The sequence below is a fragment of the Podarcis gaigeae genome (genome assembly GCF_964106915.1).
Source record: "Podarcis gaigeae genome assembly, chromosome: 9".
NCBI classification, from domain to species: Eukaryota; Metazoa; Chordata; class Lepidosauria; order Squamata; family Lacertidae; genus Podarcis; species Podarcis gaigeae.
Genome location: NC_139685.1, coordinates 23,788,789 through 23,811,300, shown reverse-complemented (window position 1 = coordinate 23,811,300; position 22,512 = coordinate 23,788,789). Strand labels below are relative to the sequence as shown.

Here is a 22,512-nt window from a genome sequence, read left to right as displayed (position 1 = left end):
CATGTTATTTTGATTGCTAGATTGCTTCACTGATAGTTCTGTAAACTGCTTTGTGACCATCTATGGTGAAAAGCAGTTGCTAAATTAAATGTTAGAAATAGGTGAATAGGAATAAAAAAAGTCTGACTTTCAAGTTCTGTGATGCCAGAGACAATCCACTGAGCATCTTCTTAGCGAACACTTCCAAAGAGACTTTTGCCCCACTTGATTGGCAAACCTTGTCTAGGCGCCAGAATGGGGGGGGAAGCAGTTTTTGGGGAAGCAGCTGTAGAGGAAATGTGGAGGGCAGGGTAAAGGTTAAGCGCCCACCCATCCCTTTGTTTGTCCCCTACTTTGAAACTGGATACTAAGGTCTGCCCTCAGGAGCATTTCACATGCACATGCACATACACACATACAATTTAATCTTAATTTTCCTTGAGCAAGCTCAGAGTAACATACTGGGGTCCATTTCATCCTCAAAGCAACCTTGTGAGATGGGTTAGCGCTGAGGGGTAATAACTTGCCCACTCAGTGAGTTTCAAGGCTGGCTGGGAAATTAAAATATGAATTTCCCCATCCAAGCCCAGTACTCTAGCCACTGCACTGCACTGCCTCTTTATTTTTGCTTACATTTCTGGGCTGTGTTCCAAGAGCAGCGGAACAAAAGTAAGAGGGGAAATGTTTTCATGCAATTCATGTAATTTATTGTTACATCATTAGATGGCAGTGTAACCTTCAAAGCAGAAGTCCATGAATGGGGACTGTGTGTAATTTTTTTAACAGATTTATGTCAGCTGGTGCACTTCTCTCTTTATGTACCATATCTTATATATACTAGAGCCTTTGGGAAAAGCCACTTTGCTTTCAGTTCATATGGCAAAGTTAGAACTGAACTGAAATGTGCGCATTTGATGGAAATCTTTGTCGACATCAAACAGGGTGATTGTGAATAACAAATTCAATACTTAAAGTGATCCCTGATTGGTTAGGATCATTATCCTACAATGACAGAAAGAATGGCCCTTACTTCAAGTACACTTGGGTTGCCTTGAGGGACATCAGTACCAGTGGCATAACATGGGAGAATACAGGGACAGTTGCCCCGGGAGCAAAATTGTTAGAGGTGCAAAATTTCATCACCTGGTGCTGCTTCAATACATCTAGCACTTCCGTTGCTGGCCTCCGTTGAAAATGGCTACTCCATCCGAACCAGGAAGTTACAATACAACAACTCTTCTTTCCTTATCTCTGCAGCTGCAGTCTCCTGGGTGACGCAGATGGTATTAGGCAAGTGAATGTGCAAGTCCCTCCCTCCCTCCCCAACTCTGCTGGCCCCGGGGCACTGGCAACTCATGCTACACCACTGATCAATCCATAGCCAAATCTTTATGATGACTACCACATCACTGATTGGCTGGAACCTGTCAATCAACAACTTAAAGCTCTCTTGCAGTCAATGCGCACTATATTTTTAAAAAAAGGTATGGAAAATTAACTTTTAATTTGAACAACTGGGTGTGTGTTTTTTTTAAAAAAAATGTACTTCTATCCCATTTTGTGAATTGCTTTTTTAAAAAACATGCGTGTCAGCAATAGGGAATGTGGACAAGATCACAAGATGAAGCCAAGGTCAAGTGCCGCTGTCAGGTTCTCAAGCAACAGCCAAGAAGCAATGCAGAGATTAATCCAGGGCCAGGCTGTGGACTTAGCCAATAACAGGTCTGGGGCAAAGCAGGTCACATCTGGGAAGACTAAATCCAAATGAAACTGAGGATAGAACTCAAAGCTAGATTCTTGAGCTGTGCAAAGGAAAGTAAGAATGTCATTGCTGGCGCTGGCAGATGTTTAATCTGGCACAGGACTGATGCCACCTGCAGCTGAACCAGCATAACCAGTCCTAGAAGAGAAGACACTGCTGGCTCAATGCCACAAGTCTGGTGTGTCACTGGCATAGTAGATTCCTTGGTGGCAGCCCTGTACCCTGTTAGGATATCTGTGGGCCCAGGAAAACACACTCAATACAAGTTTCCTACTGCACACAATATTGCCACCACTGTGTCCTGTCCAACATATGCACCTGCAGGCATATTACGTCACACAAACTGAACACATTGCTGACATGTTGGCTCTATCAAATCTTAAGTCAAATTTGTTAAGCCTGCTGAATTAGTATTATTGTAAATTATGTCTCTGCTTTGGGCCAGCAATATTAAGTGTCCGTTATTACAGAAGAAGACATGCACCCTCAGCAAAGATCCCACTTTAATTTCTTTCTTAGGACCAAATGTTTAATGTGCCTTTGCATTTAGGGTGCAAGTTTTGGAGTTGTTGTTTTTAAAAAATTACAGGTAGCAGCTGCTTGAGGTTCTGACAAGTATCAGAATTGCAACAAATGGACAAAAATCTGAATGGGTCCTTTAATCCAAAGAAAAAGAGTATGTTTTGTCAGGACCAGGGCAGGAAGGGAAAGGGTTAAATTCTCTTTCCTGTCAACATGGCCTGGGGGTCAGATAGAGAAGCCTGGAGGGGTGAGTTTCTGCACCCCTGGTGTAGGCAGTAACTGCAACAACACAACCCTATGTGTGTGAGAAGTTAAGCCCCACTAATGTCATAGGATTTGCTCCCAGATAAGGGACGCAGGTGGCGCTGTGGGTTAAACCACAGAGCCTAGGACTTGCCAATCAATAGGTCGGCGGTTTGAATCCCCGCGACGGGGTGAGCTCCCATTGCTCGGTCCCTGCTCCTGCCAACCTAGCAGTTTGAAAGCATGTCAAAGTGCAAGTAGATAAATAGGTATCACTCTGGCGGGAAGGTAAACGGTGTTTCCATGCGCTGCTCTGGTTTGCCAGAAGTGGCTTAGTCATGCTGGCCACATGACCTGGAAGCTGTACACCGGCTCCCTCGGCTAATAAAGCGAGATGAGCGCCACAACCCCAGAGTCGGTCACGACTGGACCTAATGGTCAGGGGTCCCTTTACCTTTACCTTTAAGTAGATATAGGCTTGGAGCCTTACAGCGCAATTGTATACTTGTCTACTCAGAACAAGAGTCTCACTGAGTTTGATGGTGCTTACTCCCAGGTAAGAAGCTATAGGATTGCAAGCTTCATTGAATAGTCTCTGTCAATGACACATTTGGTGGCAAAGGTTTCACAGATAGATATTATGAGCTCAAACTTTAGAATGGGACCTCACGTATTAGGGTCACAGACAGCAACGGCTGTACACTAGAAACCACCCTTTCAGGAATGGAACAGTGCTCTCCATCTCATGCGGCTGGATTTCTCCCTCTTAACTGCCACCAGAACAGCTGGGTGTGCAAATCATGGCTTTTTTGCCAAAGGCATGAGCCTGAGAGGATGTTACACAACTTGCTCCAGCTGTTGCTTGTTTTGGTGCCTCAGTTTTCTAGCTACTCCTCATCTCAGTTGGAGAGGATTGTTTCAGCTGAGGGAATACCTTTCCCAATGAAACCTTTGGAAGTAGACACATGTGTGTCTGCACTTGGACCCTCCAAGTGTCTCTATTTTCCAGGGACAATTCCAGATTTACAGAAGCTGTCCCGGTTTCTGATTTGATCCCAGAATGTCCCACTTTTCCTTAGAATGTCCCTGTTTTCATTGGAGAAATGTTGGAGGGCATGCAGTTACACAACCCCCAAGCCGAGGAGGTAAGTAACTATACGGCCTTGAGAAGACATCTGAAGGCAGCCCTGTATAAGGAAGTTTTTTAATGTTTAATGTTTTATTATGTTTTTACATATGTTAGAAGCCTCTCAGAGTGGCTGGGGCAACCCAGGCAGATGGGTGGGGTATAAATCACCACTACCACCAACCACCACCATCATCTTCCCTTCCTGCTAAAGATCCAAAACATTTTTCTTCATGTTGCGAAAGTGGGAAATAGAGCCCTGTTTAAAGCTAAAGGGTAAAGGGACCCCTGACCATTAGGTCCAGTCGTGGCCAACTCTGGGGTTGTGGCACTCATTTCACTTTACTGGCCGAGGGAGCTGGCGTACAGCTTCCGGGTCATGCGGCCAGCATGCCTAAGCCACTTCCGGTGAACCAGAGCAGCACACGGAAACGCCATTTACCTTCCCGCCAGAGTGGTACCTATTTATCTACTTGCACTTTGACATGCTTTCGAACTGCTAGGTTAGCAGGAGCAAGGACCGAGCAACGGGAGCTCACCCCGTCACGGGGATTCGAACCGCCGACCTTCTGATCGGCAAGTCCTAGGCTCTGTGGTTTAACCCACAGCGCCACCCGCGTCCCAGAGCCCTGTTTAGTCTGGATCAAACAGCATGAAACAAATTGGGCCTGTCCCTTGAGTTTGAGCATTCTTTTCCCTGTCTGACTTCTTTTCATGTTTTCATATTCATTCCATCACGGATAATACAGTTCTAGCTGTTTGTTTTAATTTGCGCAGTGCTGTTGGGGATCATGGCATGGAAAAAGAGATCGCCATATGCCGATTCCGTATCAGTTTCACCTGCACCCAATCATAGCAGTCACGTGAAAGAGGGAGCATGCTTGTTTTCTCCTGCTCTGTGGGGTAGGACCTGAACCAATGGCTTTAAGTTACAAGAAAAGAGATTCCAACTAAACATTCAGGGAGGGGGGAACTTTCTGACAGTAAGAGCTGTTTGACAGTGGAACAGACTCCCACGAGAGGTGGTGGGCTCTCCTTCCTTGGAGGTTTTTAAGCAGAGGTTGGATGACCATCTGTCATGGATGCTTTAGCTGAGATTCCTGCATTGCAGGGGGTTGGACTAGATGTCCCTTGGGGTACCTTCCACCTCTATGATTCTATAGGCTCCATTGTATGCATTCTTCCCCTAAAATATGCACATTTTTGAACCTGGACTGCAGAGGCAACCCATCCATCTTTGCCACCTGAGGAAGAAGCCGCCACTGGCCTGCAACGCTGGTGGTAGTGGGGGGGGGGGTGTTGCACTGAAAAAACGAACTTCAAGATTCATTTCTTAACTGTGTTCCAATCTGCATATGAATCCTGAACCAACAAATAAAGCAAGTTTTTCTTCCCCCATCCCTAGTTTGTGGCACTTGACAGAATTTCATAAGCAAATAATAAAATAAAATAAAATAAATAGACAGGGCTCCTTCATTCAAAGAGCTTTCCGCCTAAAACCATTGTTTATATTACTCTATTTATTGTCCTCCTCCCATGCAAAGTTGCAAACCGGTAATAGACAATGGTGTAATTGCAGCGAGAGACTTGATGCAGCGTTTTATGAGGCCATTAATATATGTCTTCAATTGCTCGCATCCCCAAAGTGCCTGGAGCACCAGCAAATGGCCTTCTGCAACATGCCGGCGCATGCCGTTGCGCTGAAACATCACCTGTACAGATTTAGCAACCCACTGGTATCAACATAAAGACAAGGTGCAGCATGAGCTAACCATACAGATGTTAAGAATTTCCTAATTTTGAAAACCTATAAATTATTATGGGGTGTGGGGGGTGTTAGGGGAGGGGTAGTAACTCTGGTGGGGAACATGTCGTGCTTCTTCTGAGGTAGTTTGTCCACCTTTGGTCCTCACACTCAGCTCTCATCTGGGCCTCCCACAAGCTGTCAACATACCACAGGGGCCACACCCTGGTAAACAGCTTAGAGTGGCCAGCTAAGCCAAGCGTGAATAGCCAATGAGTCAGTGACTTAAGGACTTCCCCTGCACGTGAAGACAGTCTCTGGTGGATTGAGTGGACGAAACCAATAGTTGGTCCAACGGTCAAGAAGGCAGTTTCTGCACGTGCTGTAGAGCAGTGTTTCTCAACCTGTGGGTCCCCAGATGTTGTTGGACTACAACTCCCATCATTCCTAGCCAGCATGACCATTGGTCAGGGATGATGGTAGTTGTAGTCCAACAACATCTGGGGACCCACAGGTTGAGGACCGCTGCTGTAGAGGGAAGGGAAGAGCAGGTGGGGCTCATCAGCCTGGAAAGGTAGCCCATCTGGGAAGAGGAAAACTGATCCTTTTTTTAATAAAAAACATTTATTTAGTTTTTCAAATTAAAGTTTTTCAATCACATATCCAACATATAACATAAAGATTTGAAAGAATCTCTTGGACTTCCCTCCTCCCCTTTGTGGGTCCTCTTGTGAGTTATTTCCTCCTGCATCTTCTATAATCATCCAAACCTTTTACATCTCCATTCTATCTAAAATTCACCATTAAACAACTTGTAGGGGGGAAACTGACCCTAAACCTTCACTCCTTTGCGGGATATCTTTAGGAGAAGAAAAGGTTAAAGAGTTAACCCCATACCGGAGGTTCCCAAACTTTTTATGTTGGTGACACACATTTTAGACATGCGTCATTTCGCGGCATAGTAATTTGCCATACTTTTTCGTCTATAAGACGCCCCCATGTATAAGATACCCCCTATTTTGGAGGACTCCGGTTTAAGAAAATGGAGAGAGATAGAAGAGAAGACTCCCTGGAAAAGACCCTGATGTTGGGAAAGATGGAGGGCACAAGGAGAAGGGGACGACAGAGGATGAGATGGTTGGACAGTGTTCTTGAAGCTACCAGCATGAGTTTGACCAAACTGCGGGAGGCAGTGGAAGACAGGAGTGCCTGGCATCCTCTGGTCCATGGGGTCACAAAGAGTCGGATACGACTAAACGACTAAACAACAACAACCATTCGTATATAAGACGAGCCCAGATTTTGAACATTATTTTAGAGTAAAAAAAATAGTCTTATACATGGAAAAGTACAGTAGTTTTACTAGCAAACCAGAGGTTAAACAAACCCCTTTCCAGCCCCAGGAAGAGCATGGAGAGCGTTCACACAACACACTTACACACTGCAGCCAGCACACTAACCGTGTCATGACACACAGTTTGGAAAGTTCTGGCCTACACAAATCCAGAGTGGAGTCCCTAAGATGGTTGGACTTCTGCAGCCAAGCTGGTGCCAGACGTCTTGTTCTGCTTTCCTTTGGACCACATCAGCAAGGCCAAGAGGGGTGTCCTGTCATCTGGGCAAGCCCAGGGACCTCCATGCACACTGACCAGGCTTGTATCCTGCACTTTGGTGCTGCTAATGTAGTGGTTTGACTTCACCCCAGAGGCACATTCCATTGTCTCTCGAGCCAAATGGATGCAAACGACGACAATCAATTTTCATCCTCAACAACAGCAACTGCATTTCCAATAGTTTGTTTCAGTTTGAAATTATGGGCAGAAAATTCAAAGCAAGTGTCGGGGTTTCCTCCCACCTCAATTCCTCTTGCCAGTCTGGGAAAGTCAAATGCCAAACTACCCTTCTCTGTGAAGAGCCTTGGAAACTGTTCGAGTTGTTAAAATATGATTTCAATCTAAATGGCTTCCACAGCCAGGTTTATAAGATAGAGCCAAAGGGGTGATTGGGCATGAACTGGTGGGTTTTAAGTAGAGCTTTGGAGATTTTACTGGCTTTTCAAACTTCAGTGTATTTATTTATCAAATTGATTTGTTGATATCCGCAATAAAACACATTTTATTGGTGTCATTGCTGGAGGAGTAACACAAAGAAGGGCCTCATATTATGATTGCAGGGTCCGGGTAGCTGCACATGGAGAGAGGCAGTCCTTGAAATATTGCAGTCCTGAGCTGCAATTTCCCTACCTTCCAAGGTTGTTGTAAGAATTCTAAAGTGCTAAATAAAAATGTTAATAATTTTAAAATAATGGTACCTTCATTTATAAGGGACGCGGGTGGTGCTGTGGTCTAAACCACAGAGCCTAGGGCTTGCTGATCAGAAGGTTGGCGGTTCGAATCCCCACAACAGGGTGAGCTCCTGTTGCTTGGTCCCTGCTCCTGCCCACCTAGAAGTTTGAAAGCACATCAAGTACAAGTAGATAAATAGGTGCCACTCCGCCGGGAAGGTAAACGGCATTTCCATGCGCTGCTCTGGTTCACCAGAAGCGGCTTAGTCATGCTGGCCACATGACCCGGAAGCTGTCTGCGTACAAACACCGGCTCCTTTGGCCTATAGAGTGAGATGAGTGCCACAACCCCAGAGTCATCCGCGACTGGACCTAATGGTCAGGGGTACCTTTACCTTTACCTTACCTTCATTTATATGTCCTGATTTCTTAAAAAATATAAAATGTGACAATCTAAATAAATGTAAATCAGTGAACTGAATTAAATCAATATCTTCCTTGTACATTTCCCTTTGCTTTCTTTACCGGCAGATCTTTTCTTCTGATTTTTATAGGTTACCTAGGATAAAATAATGTTTAAGCCCACATATCTTCAGATCTCTGATAGGAAATCCCCATTGCGCTCATAAATATTGTGTCTGTGGCAGGGAATTGGCAAGCTACCTTGATCATGATAGTCCCTGGCTGACAATCACACAAAACTCAGAGCAGAAAGCGTATCTTAAAACGTTTCAGCGCTTGGATTTTCCTGATGGCTCCTTTCAAGTTCTTTATGAACAACTTGTGTATGGATCAAAACATGCTAATTTCATCACTGCTGGCCAACATCATAAAAGAATCCTGTTTAAGCATCTGCGTACCCTCGGTAATGTTTGAGCAACCAAATCTTTCAGAGAAGTGTTGAGGCAGTTCCACGAGATAAAAGGGATTTGCTGCTTGGAACAATAGTGTCCTTTTCACATGGATTCACGTTTGTTGCTATGTTGACTTCATAGCTAGCAGAGAGGGGGACATTTGCCCAGGGCACCTGAGCTCCATGGGGCATCATGTGAGTAGCTTCCAGGTGTTCCCACAGCTGCCCCTGAGAAACAGCTGGGATAAGAGAAATGGGGGGGTGTCCCCCTAATGAAAGCTCCAGCGTTTGTAGTGGAAAGTACTAATGTAAGTCAGAATTTCACTGCAATCAAGAGGGTTAGAAATCTGTTCTTTCTAACTCGAGGGTGCAGATTCCAAATGGATGCGAGAGTCTAGGGCTGGACAATATCAACATTGTGATATATATCACCAGTTAATCATCACGATATACTGATATACCATGATGTCTGAAATAAGGATGGAGCTATGTAGAGGCATTGGCTGGCTTCATGGCTTTTCCTACATCATGATTTTTGCATAGCATGTACACACACCATGATTTGTGATAAATTGCCAGGTCAAAAATTACAAAACTGATATCACGATATGGACTTCAAACAATTTTGGATGATGTATTCATATATCGCCCAGCACTACCAGAGTTATACTTGACTGTATGAAATATTTTATCTTAAGTATTATTCTGTGCTTGACCAGAAATATATACCATTGCATCTTGTTGAGATTGAGATGACAAACCATACCATATTCAGATTTTATTTTTAATTTTTTTTACATTTACAAAATGGCAGTATAAAGCCTTTATAATATATTTTGTCACTTGCTGTCAAATCCAAAAGTAAATTAATATCCCTGCAAGGTTTGGGGGTGATATCAGTTTATCCACGAGTGGATTCCAAATGGTTCATTTGCAAGTGGCCCTTTTTGGGTTCTGCGCTCTTGCTATGGAATAACAACCAATTCACTTGCAGTTCAGAATTCTAGATGTTCTGGGTGTCCAAACTATACAATACGATATCTTTATTGTCATTGTCCCATATGGAACAATGAAATTGAAAATCTACATAAAACATTCAAAACCCCCTAAAAACTCTGAAACCCCATTTTAAAATAAAATATACTATAGAGACTCCTTATGCTGCTTTTAGAACCAGAATTGCATTTGTGTAGAAACTGTTTCTCAGGTGGCTAGTCCTGGTCTTTATAACCCTATGCCTTCTTCCAGAAGGCAGAAGCTGAAAGAGATCATTTACGGGGTGTGTACTATCCTGCACTATCTCTGCAGCTTTCTTATGGCACCTGACAGCATAGATTTGATCTAAGGTGGGAAGAGTGCACTCAGTTATTCTCTCTGCAGTCTTTACAACCCTGGACAGCATTGTTTTCCCCCTGACCGTGCAGCACCCAAACCACACACAGAGACCATAAGTTAATACACTCTCCACAGGACAATGGTAAAATGCCATCAACAGGTCCTTTGAGAGATTGTTTTTCTCAGAAAATATAACCTCTGCTGTGCTCTCTCCATTAGGTCTTTGCTGTTTTCTCCCCTATGCTACAGGGGACACACACCTGGCTCAGTGGTATAAGCACACATCTTGTATGCCAAAGCCCCTGGTGCGATCCATGACACCTCCAGCACTATGAACCTCAGACAGCAAAGCTGGGAAAGATTTCACCAGTAGGGAGAGAGAGAGCAATGGTCTAGATGGAAAAGTCTGACTCAGTATAAAGTGGGTTTATATGCATTGTGTCTCTTACCAAGAGCATGAGGGGCAGGGGGCAGGGGGTGGGTCTCATAAGACCCAATCAAATGCTCCTCCCACCCCACATTTCCCAAACCTCAACCTCCATTCCTCCTTTACTGTAAGCAGCAGCAACAATGGGAAGCTGGGGAAGCAACAGAGCCCCACCTGCAATGTCTCCCTGGCCACTGTTTGCTGGTATATTACATGGGGACAGTATTAATGAAAAGAAAATGCACACACCTTACCATTAGTCTGTGTAGGCACTCTAAATTTAAAGCACATTTGATTTATGGGTCCCGTAGTTTGTTAAGGGTTTCTGGGAATTGTAACTCTGAGGGGTATATTGCAGGGCCCATAATTGTTTGAGGGAAAGCACGTGTTTCAAATGTGCTTTTAAGGTACGGTGTGTACTCCTGAAGTGGCACAAAATTCAGAGTTGTATCATCACAGTCTAGCTCATTTGGCCTAATGTGTAGAACAGCACTTAGCTTTACATAAGCATGCGCGGGAGCAGGCTGCACATCTAACAACTTCTGGCTAAATGAAGAAAAGAGACTTTGGCTGATGTTCCTATCTCTGATAGTGCTGACTTACGGACATGTTGTTGCCAACTTAGCATGCCGTCTGAGGCTTGGCAGGATCTCCTGACTGCTTCCCCGCTGCCCATTAAGCATCACCTCTAACTCATCCGTGCTGAGATGAAGCCAACTGGCCTGCCTCCAGCACCCAATCTTTGTCAGACAAGCAAATGACACTGTCTGGCTCCAGTATAAAGAAGGCCAGTGTTGAGCATGCTCATGTTATCGATGACAGTGTACGCCACACATGACACCCTGATTTCTCTCAAAAGTGTGGGGCCTATGTGAAAACATGGCTGAGCTCCTTAGAAGCCCATCATTCATAGATGTTAGCACAACCAGGGGCACCATCAGCACAGGACTTTGGAGCAGAAGTCTAGGGCAGAATGAGCAGAAGAGAGGTGCCAAATGCAAGAGGGCTGGCTTGCCACATTGGAGTGGGGGACCTGAAGTAATATACAGTGGTACCTCAGGTTACATATGCTTCAGGTTACAAAGTCCGCTAACCCAGAAATAGTACCTTGGGTTAATAACTTTGCTTCAGGATTAGAACAGAAATCATGCTCCGGCGGTGTGACAGCAGTGGGAGGCCCCATTAGCTAAAGTGGTGCTTCAGGTTAAGAACAGTTTCAGGTTAAGAACGGACCTCTGGAATGAATTAAGTACTTAAACCGAGGTACCACTGTAATACACATTGCCCTCTAAAGACAGAATGTGCCCATGAGTCCAGATTTCCAAACTGCATCCCTAACCACACCTTCATCTTCTGGCTTTTCTAAATATTTTTTCTTTTCTAAATATTCAGAACCATTTTAAGTGAGTTTCTTCCACACTGATTGGAGGGGAGGACCCGTACCAATGGATTCAAGTTACAAGAAAGGAGATTCCGACTAAACATCAGGAAGAACTTTCTGACAGTAAGAGCTTTCTGACGGACTCCCTCGGAAGGTGGTGGACTCTGTTTCATTGGAGGTTTTTAAAGCAGAGGTTGGGGCGCGGGTGGCACTGTGGTCTAAACCGCAGAGCCTAGGGCTTGCTGATCAGAAGGACAGCGGTTCGAATCCCCGTGATGGGGTGAGCTGCCGTTGCTCGGTCCCTGCTCCTGCCAACCTAGCAGTTCGAAAGCACATCAAAGTGCAAGTAGATAATTAGGTACTGCTCTGGCAGGAAGGTAAACAGCGTTTCCGTGCGCTGCTCTGGTTCGCCAGAAGCAGCTTAGTCATGCTGGCCACATGACCCGGAAGCTGTACGCCGGCTCCCTTGGCCAATAAAGCGAGATGAGCGCTGCAACCCCAGAGTTGTCCACGATTGGACCTTTAAGCAGAGGTTGGATAGCCATCTGTCATGGAGCTTTTAGTTGAGATTCCTGCATTGCAGGGGGTTGGAGCAGATGGCCCCAGGGTTGCTTCCAAGTCTACAATTCTATGACCATGCATAACTTGGAGAAAGGCGTGGTCCATTCACACAATACTTTTTTTGTTTGTTTGTTTCAACCTTCCCAAGGTATATGCCACTACAGGGGAGCTATGCAATGAGTCAACTGTGGATTGCAGATGACAGACATCAGGAATTGCTATGAACATTATTTCTAGGGGGGAACGCTACCTCCATCATGGGAAATGCTGCTGGCTATAGCTGTTATCCACCAGTTCGCAGGTTACATTTTTCCCCATGAGCACAATGCAGGAGGAAGTTGGAGTGCTTGCAACATAGAAAAGGGCCTTGTGTGAATGTGGACCTATGCTCAGGCATGCCTAAATCCTATTGAGAGAGCCAGTGTGGTGTAGTGATTAAGAGCGGTAGACTCGTAATCTGGTGAACCGGGTTCGCGTCTCCGCTCCTCCACATGCAGCTGCTGGGTAACTTTGGGCCAGTCACACTTCTTTGAAGTCTCTCAGCCTCATTCACCTCACAGAGTGTTTGCTGTGGGGAAGGAAGGGAGAGGAGAATGTTAACCGCTTTGAGACTCCTTCGGGTAGTGATAAAGCGGTATATCAAATCCAAACTCTTCTTCTTCTTCTTCTATTGATATACAGTTTTCCCCGTGTGCTCTCACTGATTTCAATAAAATTTAGGTAGAGAGTTGCATATCACTAGATTATACCCAAAGTGATTTCAACAGGACCTCACACAAGTAATATATGATAGGCACACAGCCATTTGGGGGGATTTTTTATCTTTGTGCAAGACCCTGCCAATTTTACAATTTATCTAAAGTTTACCCCAGAAGCACAGGTCAAGAATCATTCATGTCCTTAAAAGCCAATGAACCACCATATGGCTTCAGCTAACCAGGATTTTATGTGATGATTGCAATTCTCTCTTAAAAATCTTTGTCCTCGATCCATCTACTGAAGCTTTACAGCATAGCAATACTGGAAATAGTGTTGCATTCTGTTTACTCATATAGCTAATGTATCAACCATAGTAGCCTGAAAACCACCGAGTCTTTACCAGGCACCAAACTGCTTTGGATAGAATGTCTCTACTTTGGTTCATATTTTTTTCAGAAGTCGTGGAGCCTTTTGGTGTCTAGCTTCAGTGTAATATTATCCACCATTTCCCCTTTGTATGTGTAATTTGTACGTGCACTGCAAGCACGCAATGGCCTGTTCATGCTTCTTTCCAGAAACTCCAGCATGGTGCTCCTGTAATTCAAGCCATCCATGGGAGCATTTGTACATAGGGAAACTGGAGTGCAGAAGGAATAAATTCACTTGTTCACATGAAATTAAAGAGTACGTCTAGATGGAATGTATGTCTGTGGTGAACAGTGAAATGCCATCTACTGCCTTTTCTGAACTTCACTTGCAAACCGTATGTCAGAAACTCTTCCAGGCTGAAGTCTCTGAAGTCTCTGATGTCAAAGCAATAGCAATGAGTATACCAATTCTATGGGATGCGGGTGGCGCTGTGGGTAAAACCTCAGCGCCTAGGACTTGCCGATCACATGGTCAGTGGTTCGAATCCACACGGCGGGGTGCACTCCCGTCTTTCGGTCCCAGCGCCTACCAACCTAGCAGTTCGAAAGCACCCCCGGGTGCAAGTAGATAAATAGGGACCGCTTACCAGCGGGAAGGTAAACAGCGTTCCGTGTGCTGCGCTGGCTCGCCAGATGCAGCTTGTCACGCTGGCCACGTGACCCGGAAGTGTCTGCAGACAGCGCTGGCTCCTAGCCTATAGAGATGAGCGCACAACCCTAGAGTCTGGCAAGACTGGCCCATACGGGCAGGGGTACCTTTACCTTTACCTTTTATACCAATTCTGCCATGCAAAACCTTTGAAAGGAAGCAACTGAGTGGCTGTAATTCTCTAGCACTGCTTCCATGGTTCCTTTCATGGGTTGTGCCTAAAGTGAGGGAAGGGTGCGTGATGCCTTCCAGAGTCTGAGTATTATTGACAATGCCACTAAATTCCAGCATGAGACTTATTTAGGATCTTGAAAAGTGTGGCATTTTCAGGCTCTCTGTTCCAAATCTATAGCCATTCTTTAAGCATGTATAGTGATACCGAACTGTATTTTGATATCTGTGAGCCTTCAAGCACATTAAAGTGGACCAGGAGGAAACAGGAAGTGCAAGTATTATCTGTTTCCTGTCTCAGAACCCTCCAAGACAAGAGTTTTCAAAGCCATCCTAACCACAGTGGAAGGTGTAGACAATGCTGGTGGGGCTGATGGGAGTTGTAGTCCAACAACTTCTGGAGGACACCAGACGCCCCATCTCATGACATAACAGTTACTATCAAGGACCAGAGTCATCATGAAGAACCAGAGAGTTGAAAACATAGATGCCTCTGTATAATAACCATGTGCAATCTGAGACATAGGAGTGGGTGAGGACTACCCTTGCCTCTGCTACCACTGATTAACAATTCCATTAATAACAGTGAAACAAACAGATGGAAGTTTATCTTTAATTCTCTTTTAAATGTGCATTTTTTAAAAATCCAGTACAAATATAGGGGGCAGTCACAAGGCAGCCAACAACTTTTCCTATGTAAGGCAACGGGGCGTGCACAGAAATATAACCCCAGTTTATTATTTCCCAACAATGATATTTCCAGAGATTTGCTCCATTTGAACTCTTTGGGGGATGCAACACCCCTTTTCTTGACACTACCTTGGAGTAAATATTGGCACCATAATTGATTTTTCATTGGGGTAAAGGGTTGTACTCTCTTCATAGCCCAGTAAAAAATAAACTCTGTAATAAATAAATATTTAAAATAAATATATGCACTCTGAAAGTATATAAATTAGGTCCATCCTGAAGGGAAAAACAAATCCAGATTTCACTTCCCGAGTTAGCGCTGTCCCCATAGATTGACACTCCCAATCTACACAGCTTGCCATTCATTCTTTTCCTGCCATTTCTTCCATTTTCCTACAATCTGCCTCCACATGCTTTAGGTAGCTATTTGTGTTTTAGGTGAAGGGAGAAAGCAATCCGGAACAGTCTGGTTTGAAGTCCAGTTCCAACTTCTCCTTGTCTACTTGACCGGTGCACGAGTGAGCAAACCAGAAAGAGGTTGACCCACTTGACCTCAAGGCCCACTCTCCTAAATCCAGACGTTGGGCAATGAAGGGCTTGTCTACCACTAACAGCTTCTCTGACAACCGGCACCCTAGATATCTCAGAACTCCACAGCATTCGGAAGTTCTTCGTGCTTTTGTTACCATTGAGGCTAAGAGACTCCATTCTCCTCCAATGTTCCGACTTCAGCTGAATACTAGCACATCCTTGTACAGCTCTGGTACTCGTTCTGGATCCACCGGCCTGGGCAAGAAATGGGTGAATTTCTGGTGTCTTTTGGACCTCGCCCCGTCTCGGGGACTGCCGTCTTTGTTTAGTGCCACAAAGTACCGCCGGCCAGAGTCTCCATGCTTGTACACATTGGAGGAGTATGTGTTGTACCAGTTCTCTTCAAACTGTTCTCTGAAGACACATTCAGGAGTCAGCTTCTCCTGTGGAAATTTTAGAAATAAACACAGAGGTGAGAAATCTGATTAAGTAAATGCCTCAAAGGTGGCATCTCTCAAAAGCAGCTTTCCTTTCACTTGCTCAGATAAGAGCTAACTAATCCTTTAGGCAACAACTGTTCTTAGGCCACCACCACCACCCCCAAAAAATTGTTTTTGGAATAAAAGCTTTTAAAAATGAATTTTGCTTACAAGGCAGCTTTCCCTCTAAAAGTCAGTCTAAATGTGCATCCATACATATAAATCAGCGGGTACATTTTTATGCAGATTTGTACCATGGGCCTATTTGTGCCATTTTAAGGATCTAGCAATACCCCTAACCCTCCCCACCTCGGATTACCGTACTGGACCAAATATAAGCCGCACTTTTTTGCCAAATTCCGACCGTGAAAAGTTAAAGCGCGGCTTAAATTTGCGACCTTACAAAAATGGGCTTTTACGATATCGCCGCTGAAACAGACATATGGGAAAACGGAACGAGTGTGAGTGCCTGCGGAATTTTAAGGGAGCTACTAATATTAGGGTATTGTCTTGTTTTCTTTTTCCCCCTTGAATTTTAAAGGTGCAGCTTATTTGCGGGTGAGGCTTATATTTGGGCCAATACAGTATATCGCCTATGCTTCCAGAAGAGAAGCGATAGATCCATTGCTTTAATAAAAGAGTCAAAGGGAACCATTGGGGATATACAGTGATGCCTCTGGTTATGAACTTAATTCGTTCAGAGGTCCGTTCTTAACCTGAAACCGTTCATAACCTGACGTACCACTTTAGCTAATGGGGTCTCCCGCTGCCGCCACGTGATTTCTGTTCTCATCCTGAGGTAAAGTTCTTAACCCGAGGTACTACTTCCGGGTTAGCAGAGTTTGTAACCCGAAGTGTTTGTAACCCGAGGTGTTTGTAACCTGAGGTACCACTGTACTGTATTGGCCTGAACATAAGATGATTATTTTATTAACAAGGAAAGAAAGAACACCCCGGAGCTCCACTGGCTGAATCACAATGGAGCAGCAAATTTCACTTCCAGCCGTCTATGCTCTGGTATTTATGTGTACAACTCCTTCATTCTCTCTCTCTCTTTATTTTGGTGAACAGAGAGTGAACTCAGCATGACTTGCTTTGCAAGATTGATATTGGAAGGAAAATATTAGCTACTGAACCCCTTTACAAAACTGTCTGGAATCCTAGACCACTTTTGCCAACCTGGTTGCCCTTTCGGACTACAACTCCCATCAGCCCTGGTTGCAGCTAGTAGGTGTTGTAAGTCACCTGGGTTAGCTAAGGCTATTCTAGATTAACAGTACTAAGACTCCCTTGTCCACTCACTCCTTGCAAATTGGACTTGTTTCTTCCCTCAGAACTAAATGTCATTCACATGAGCACCTGGGCCAGGCTGGCTGGAACCAGATTGCCACTGCATATGAATGAAGAGTGCACCCAATGACTCCTTTAACTCTGCTGGTAGCAGCCAGGGAAGCTGGCCTGACATCTGGGGAAGGAGCATAGCTCAGAGACAGAACATATCTTTGCATGCAGAATGGTCCGACACCAGGTGATAGGAAAGGATAATAATAAATGGGTATGATCCAACTTTCTCTGACACCAGCAGCAAAATTGCCAGTGGCTATAACAGATCAAGTCGACAGGAAATCTGAGCTTATAGCACAAGCTGAGTGATACAATGGTAATACTTACAGAGCCATAAAGTTCTCCTTTCTCATTCATTCCAAGGTAAAGGCCGCTGTCCACCCCTCGAATACTGACTAATCCCACGGCCACACTGATGAATTCAAGGATACCTGCATTGAGGAGGGAGAAAAACAAACGTTTGTTTTCAACTTCCATGCACGTTGCAGTGAAGACACAGTTATAAAATATTGCCAAAGGCAGACAGAGACTTAGCTATGCAAAATCTAACTGTATTATTTTGTTATAGCACAGAACACCCTCAAAAGGTGTATCCCTGAGTTATAATGGTTCAAAGACTGGGCACAATCCAGCCTAAACTAAGCCCTTTGACACTTCATTGATTTCAACAAGTGTGTTAAGCATATGCCCAAGTCTCTGCAGCTGAAATCAGTGGAACTTATAAGTGCAACTTTGGCTAGGCTATCCCATTCTCTGTTAAATAATAACAGTAATCAAATATTTGGATTGTTGGAAAGAAAGTTTTTGATAAATGCTTTTAAAAACCATGGCTCCCCCCCCCCCTTTTGAAATATTGCCATCTGATTTTAGGCATGGCTTTGAATCTTTCTTCTGTATTTATCAATGCTGTTTTATTTTCCGAACTCCCAAAGCAAGATAATGAATGTTCTATCATTTGCAGCCTTGGGAGTTTTAATTGAAAGTTGCCAGGGTCTTGGTTTGTGTAATGCTGAGTGGCAGCCCAGCCAAATCTTCTACAAAGATCAGATATTAAATCTTCCCACACTGCAAATAAATCATCAGAGATTTCGGAGTTCCCAATATTCAAAGTTCCATTGAAAGACATGGGAGGTATTCTGCCTTTCTGATATCATTTTCAAAGAAAAACTCCCCTCCCCTCCCCCGCTCCAATTCATAATAAGCAGGTGATTCAATCCACAAAGACACCACATCAGACAAACCTATTGAGAATGGCGATAGAATAAAGAAGCACCAAGAATGTTTGATCTCGATCTTAAACTCACTCACTCTCTCTCTCTCTTTGGAGGTAATTATTCTGTGTTTACATGTTGTAAGAAATTTCCCTTCTGTGCAGAACTCTGCTGAACTGACGTTCTGTTCAGTCTGGAAACCTTGATGTTTCCAGTGTGTGTTGCAAAATCAGTTAAGAACCTTTTGCAATGGGTTGTTTTGACTATGGGAAACCTGATAGAAAACCTCTCCATTGGCCTTTTGTGTCTGTTCAAACCCCTCCATGCTTGTCAACAGTAGCAGGTTTCTTCAGATAAGGCTGTGTTTCCTACAATCTGCCAGTTTTTGTTTGCTCTTACAAATTAAGCAACCTTTCCCAATCTTGCATTAAGTCTCCTATTGTCATTAAGGCACAGTGTCGAAGCAATGATTCTTCAACATCTACTTCGTTGGGCTGGTCATGTTGTTTGGATGCCTGATTATCGACTTCCAAAGCAGCTACCCTATTCCCAACTTAAAAATGGAAAGCATAATGCTGGCGGTCAACAAAAGAGGTTTAAAGACTCTCTCAAGGCAAATCTATAAAAAAAAAGTAGTATAAACACCGATAATTAGGAAACACTGGCCTGCGAGCGCTCCAATTGGATAACAGCCTTTACCAAAGGTGTCATGGACTTTGAAGACACTCGAACTCAGGGCAAAAGGGAGAAACGAGCTAAGAGGAAGGCACATTTGGCAAGCCCTCACCATGTGGAAGTATGTGTGGATCCAGAACTGGCCTCCACAGTTACCTATGGACACACTGCTAAGACCGTGTTCATGGAAGACAATCTTACTCGGCTCCGAGTGATCGCCAGAGAAGAAGAAGAAGAAAACTTGAATCCTAAACAGAGCAAGGGCCTTCTCAGTAGTCGCGCCCACCCTGTGGAACGCCCTCCCATCAGATGTCAAAGAAATAAACAACTACCTCACATTTAGAAGACATCTGAAGGCAGCCCTTCAAGCTAGGGAAGTTTTTAATGACTGATGTTTTAATGTATTTTTAATCTTTTGTTGGAAGCCGCCCAGAATGGCTGGGGAAACCCAACCAGATGGGCGGGGTATAAATAATAAATTATTATTATTATTATTATTATTATTATTATTACTACTACTACTACTACTACTACTACTAATGCAGGTCAAAGATGTAGCAAGTTATCAGACTACTGGCTAGTGTGTCAGGTCACGTGTGGACCTGGGAGACACCTGCTATGCCATAAACTCAATGGTTGGCCTTCCTCAAGTCACCCTGCCTTCTTTTTCCAATCTGTGAAATGGGCATAGTAAAAAATCTATAGGGCTGTTGGGAAGAGAATCAAACTATCTTCGCAGGAATACAGCCCTAGACTCACAGTCTCCTCACTGCTCTTAAGGCAGGCAGGCAGCCTGTTCTGTTGCATACAGTGCCTGTCACAGCAGAACTAAATAGATGTGAAACAGCAGTAGCTGCTGTTGTTTATGCAGGACCAGCACAGTTCAGTTCCACTTTGCACAGCAGCGTCTTGTTAAAGTGCAGTCTTGCACACATTTGCATATGCCTAACTCCCACTGGAACGCATGGGGCTTAATACACAGATAGCAAAGGGCAGGGCTGCATTGCAAACAATTAAGGAAGGCAAAACCTACGTTCGTTTGTTAGAAGAAAAATCAAAGCACTGGCAAAGATCAGAGTGAAAGGCTGGAATTGACACGCCCTCTTCCTCCCCTCAGCCAGAGCAGTGTGTCCAGGTATGCCGCTGTGATATGTCTCTGTATTTCCGCATATGCACACACACATGCTGCCTACATACAAGCGGTGCAGATGACTGAGCAAATACATATGGCATTTCCTTTCTAAAGGGAGAGGTCCTGAGGCTCTCTAGGGCAGCACGCTCTGACCTGGAAGCCCTCTCTTCTCATCCGCACCAACTAATTACCTACTTCCTGCAGGAAAGCACACCTGTGTCCAAAATAGCATGCAACCACCATGAGAATAACTATTGACATGGAAACTCTGGCCCACTGCAGTTTTCAGGCGCAGCGCTGTTTCTTGCAAGGATTCCACCCACAACGTTCATCTGCTGCACAGTATAGGATGCAGCTGTCGGTGGTGCTGGAAAGGCACTCTGCACATGCTCAAGGAAATCTTTTTTGTTACTTCATGCCTACAAGGACCTTCTTTTCCCCAAAAAAAGGTTGTTGCTCCAAACAAAGCCTTGCAAACAGATGCTGGAGCATGAGACTCTTAATCTCAGAGCCATGGGTTGGGGCAAAAGATTCCTGCATTATAGGGGGTTGGACTAGATGATCCTCGGGATCCCTTCCAACTCTACGATTCTAATGATGCCCTCCCCCCCCCCCCAATTCCCTCAAGCTCTTGTCTCCAGCATCACCTGGAGCTAGGCTGGCTCCCTTTACCGCGGTCCTAGCCCGGATTTAAAGCGCTTTATGCCTTTAAGCCAGAGGTCCGTTGCTATACCATCTGTTGCTATAGGATGCTTCCGTCGCAAGGGGAGAAGGTGGGGGAAGAAGCCGCGGAAGAGAGCGAAGCCTGCTTGGAAAGAGAGGGAAGGAAAGAAGGAAGGGAGGAAACAAGGGGAAAGAGTGAGGAGCCTTACCGAAGAGGCTGTGGTCTTGCCGAGTGCCTTGCACGCTGCCGTCGGGCAGGATCTGCAGGTGGAAGCCCGTCCTGCAGTAGAGCTGCCTCCGGCGCAGGATGCCTTGCAAGTGCGCCAGCTCGGTGGCCCCCGACGCCGCCGCGCCCCCTCGGGAGCCCCTCTCCACCTGCGCCAGGCGGTCGCCCAGCAGAGGCGGCCTCTCCCCGGACGGAGGCAGGAGGAAGTGGGAGCCCACCTGCTGGCCCAAGCCCTCCAGGCCGCCTAGGAAGCCCCCGACGTCGGCTAAGGGAGCCATGGAGGAGTCCCAGCGAGGAAGGGATGGAGAAGGACGGCGGGGAGATATATATAATATATATATTATGGACAGGTAGATGTATGCAGAGAGTCACGTCTCAAGGCTCACAGCTGGGGCTTCTCCCGGAGGCCGGACTCCGCATCCAGATAGCAGTTGCCTGTCTGGGGAGGCTCTCCTCTCTCCCTAGGCATGGGGCTGGCGGGACTGGGCTGAGCTTGGCATAAACATCCACAGCCGGTGCTGCTGCTTCTGGCTCGATGCAAGCGAGGTCTCTCCAAAATTGCGCGTGGGGGAATCTCTCCAGCTCGCGCTCTATATATAGCCACGTCGGGCGGGTTTCCCCCCTGACATATGCTAATGCGGATGCGCGCCCCGGCGTTTGAAACCCTAGACGGAGCTTTCTCTCTCTCTCCTTGCCGCCCCTCCTCTCACACCTTTCTTCCCCTCCGCCTCCACCCTCGCTCTGCAGGGACGGAGGGGAGTTCCTAATGTTCCCCAGCCATTCTCTCGCGCCTTGGCGCACGCCCCTTCGAAGTTAGCAGCCTAGGAAACACCCCTCTCCTCCCCTCCGCCGCCACCAGCACCAGCCCCTCCCTCCCTCCCCACACACATACACACACACACACACACACACAGAGAGAGAGAGAGAGAGAGAGAGAGAGAGAGAGAGAGAGAGAGACCAGGTTGTTGTCGGTGGGGCGAAGGATGCCGTCGGTTCCCTGCCTGCTTTTGATGTTCAGGCTTTTCTTCACACAGCAGTAAATCGAGAAGGCGCAAAAGCCCAGATTGGCAAGAGGCGCAGGAGAAAGCAGGGTTGGACTTGGGGAGCTTGCAGTGCATTACGTGGACAGGTGCAAGGAAAGGTAAGCGAGAAGCAGGAGAGAAAGGGCGTTACCTGAGGGTTAGACCTGCCCAGACACACATGAAAGAGCAGCGGGCGGGGGAGAGAAAGCAAAAGATCTAACAGTTCCACTCTGAGATTTTTCAGAGCACTCATAAAAGTGTTGCGTTTATTACCCTTTCCTTTTATCACCTTAGGTTCCCCCCCCAAAAGAGGGGGGATTTTGTTTCCAAATGAATTGGCATCGTCAACTGGGGTTTCCCCCTTCCTTGAAGGCT

At 45.5% G+C, this 22,512-nt stretch overlaps 1 protein-coding gene across 1 annotated transcript; it reads right to left on the bottom strand.

Moving 5' to 3' along the window:
- Positions 1-14,790: 14,790 nt before the first annotated feature.
- FGF20 (fibroblast growth factor 20) lies at positions 14,791-21,393 on the bottom strand (the record flags this gene model as incomplete). Its single annotated transcript, XM_083756057.1, has 3 exons — positions 14,791-15,828; positions 17,536-17,639; positions 21,099-21,393. 3 exons carry the CDS (start codon positions 21,391-21,393, stop codon positions 15,583-15,585), a joined length of 645 nt encoding a protein of 214 aa, XP_083612183.1. The 3' UTR covers positions 14,791-15,582.
- Between the last annotated feature and the right edge of the window lie 1,119 nt (positions 21,394-22,512).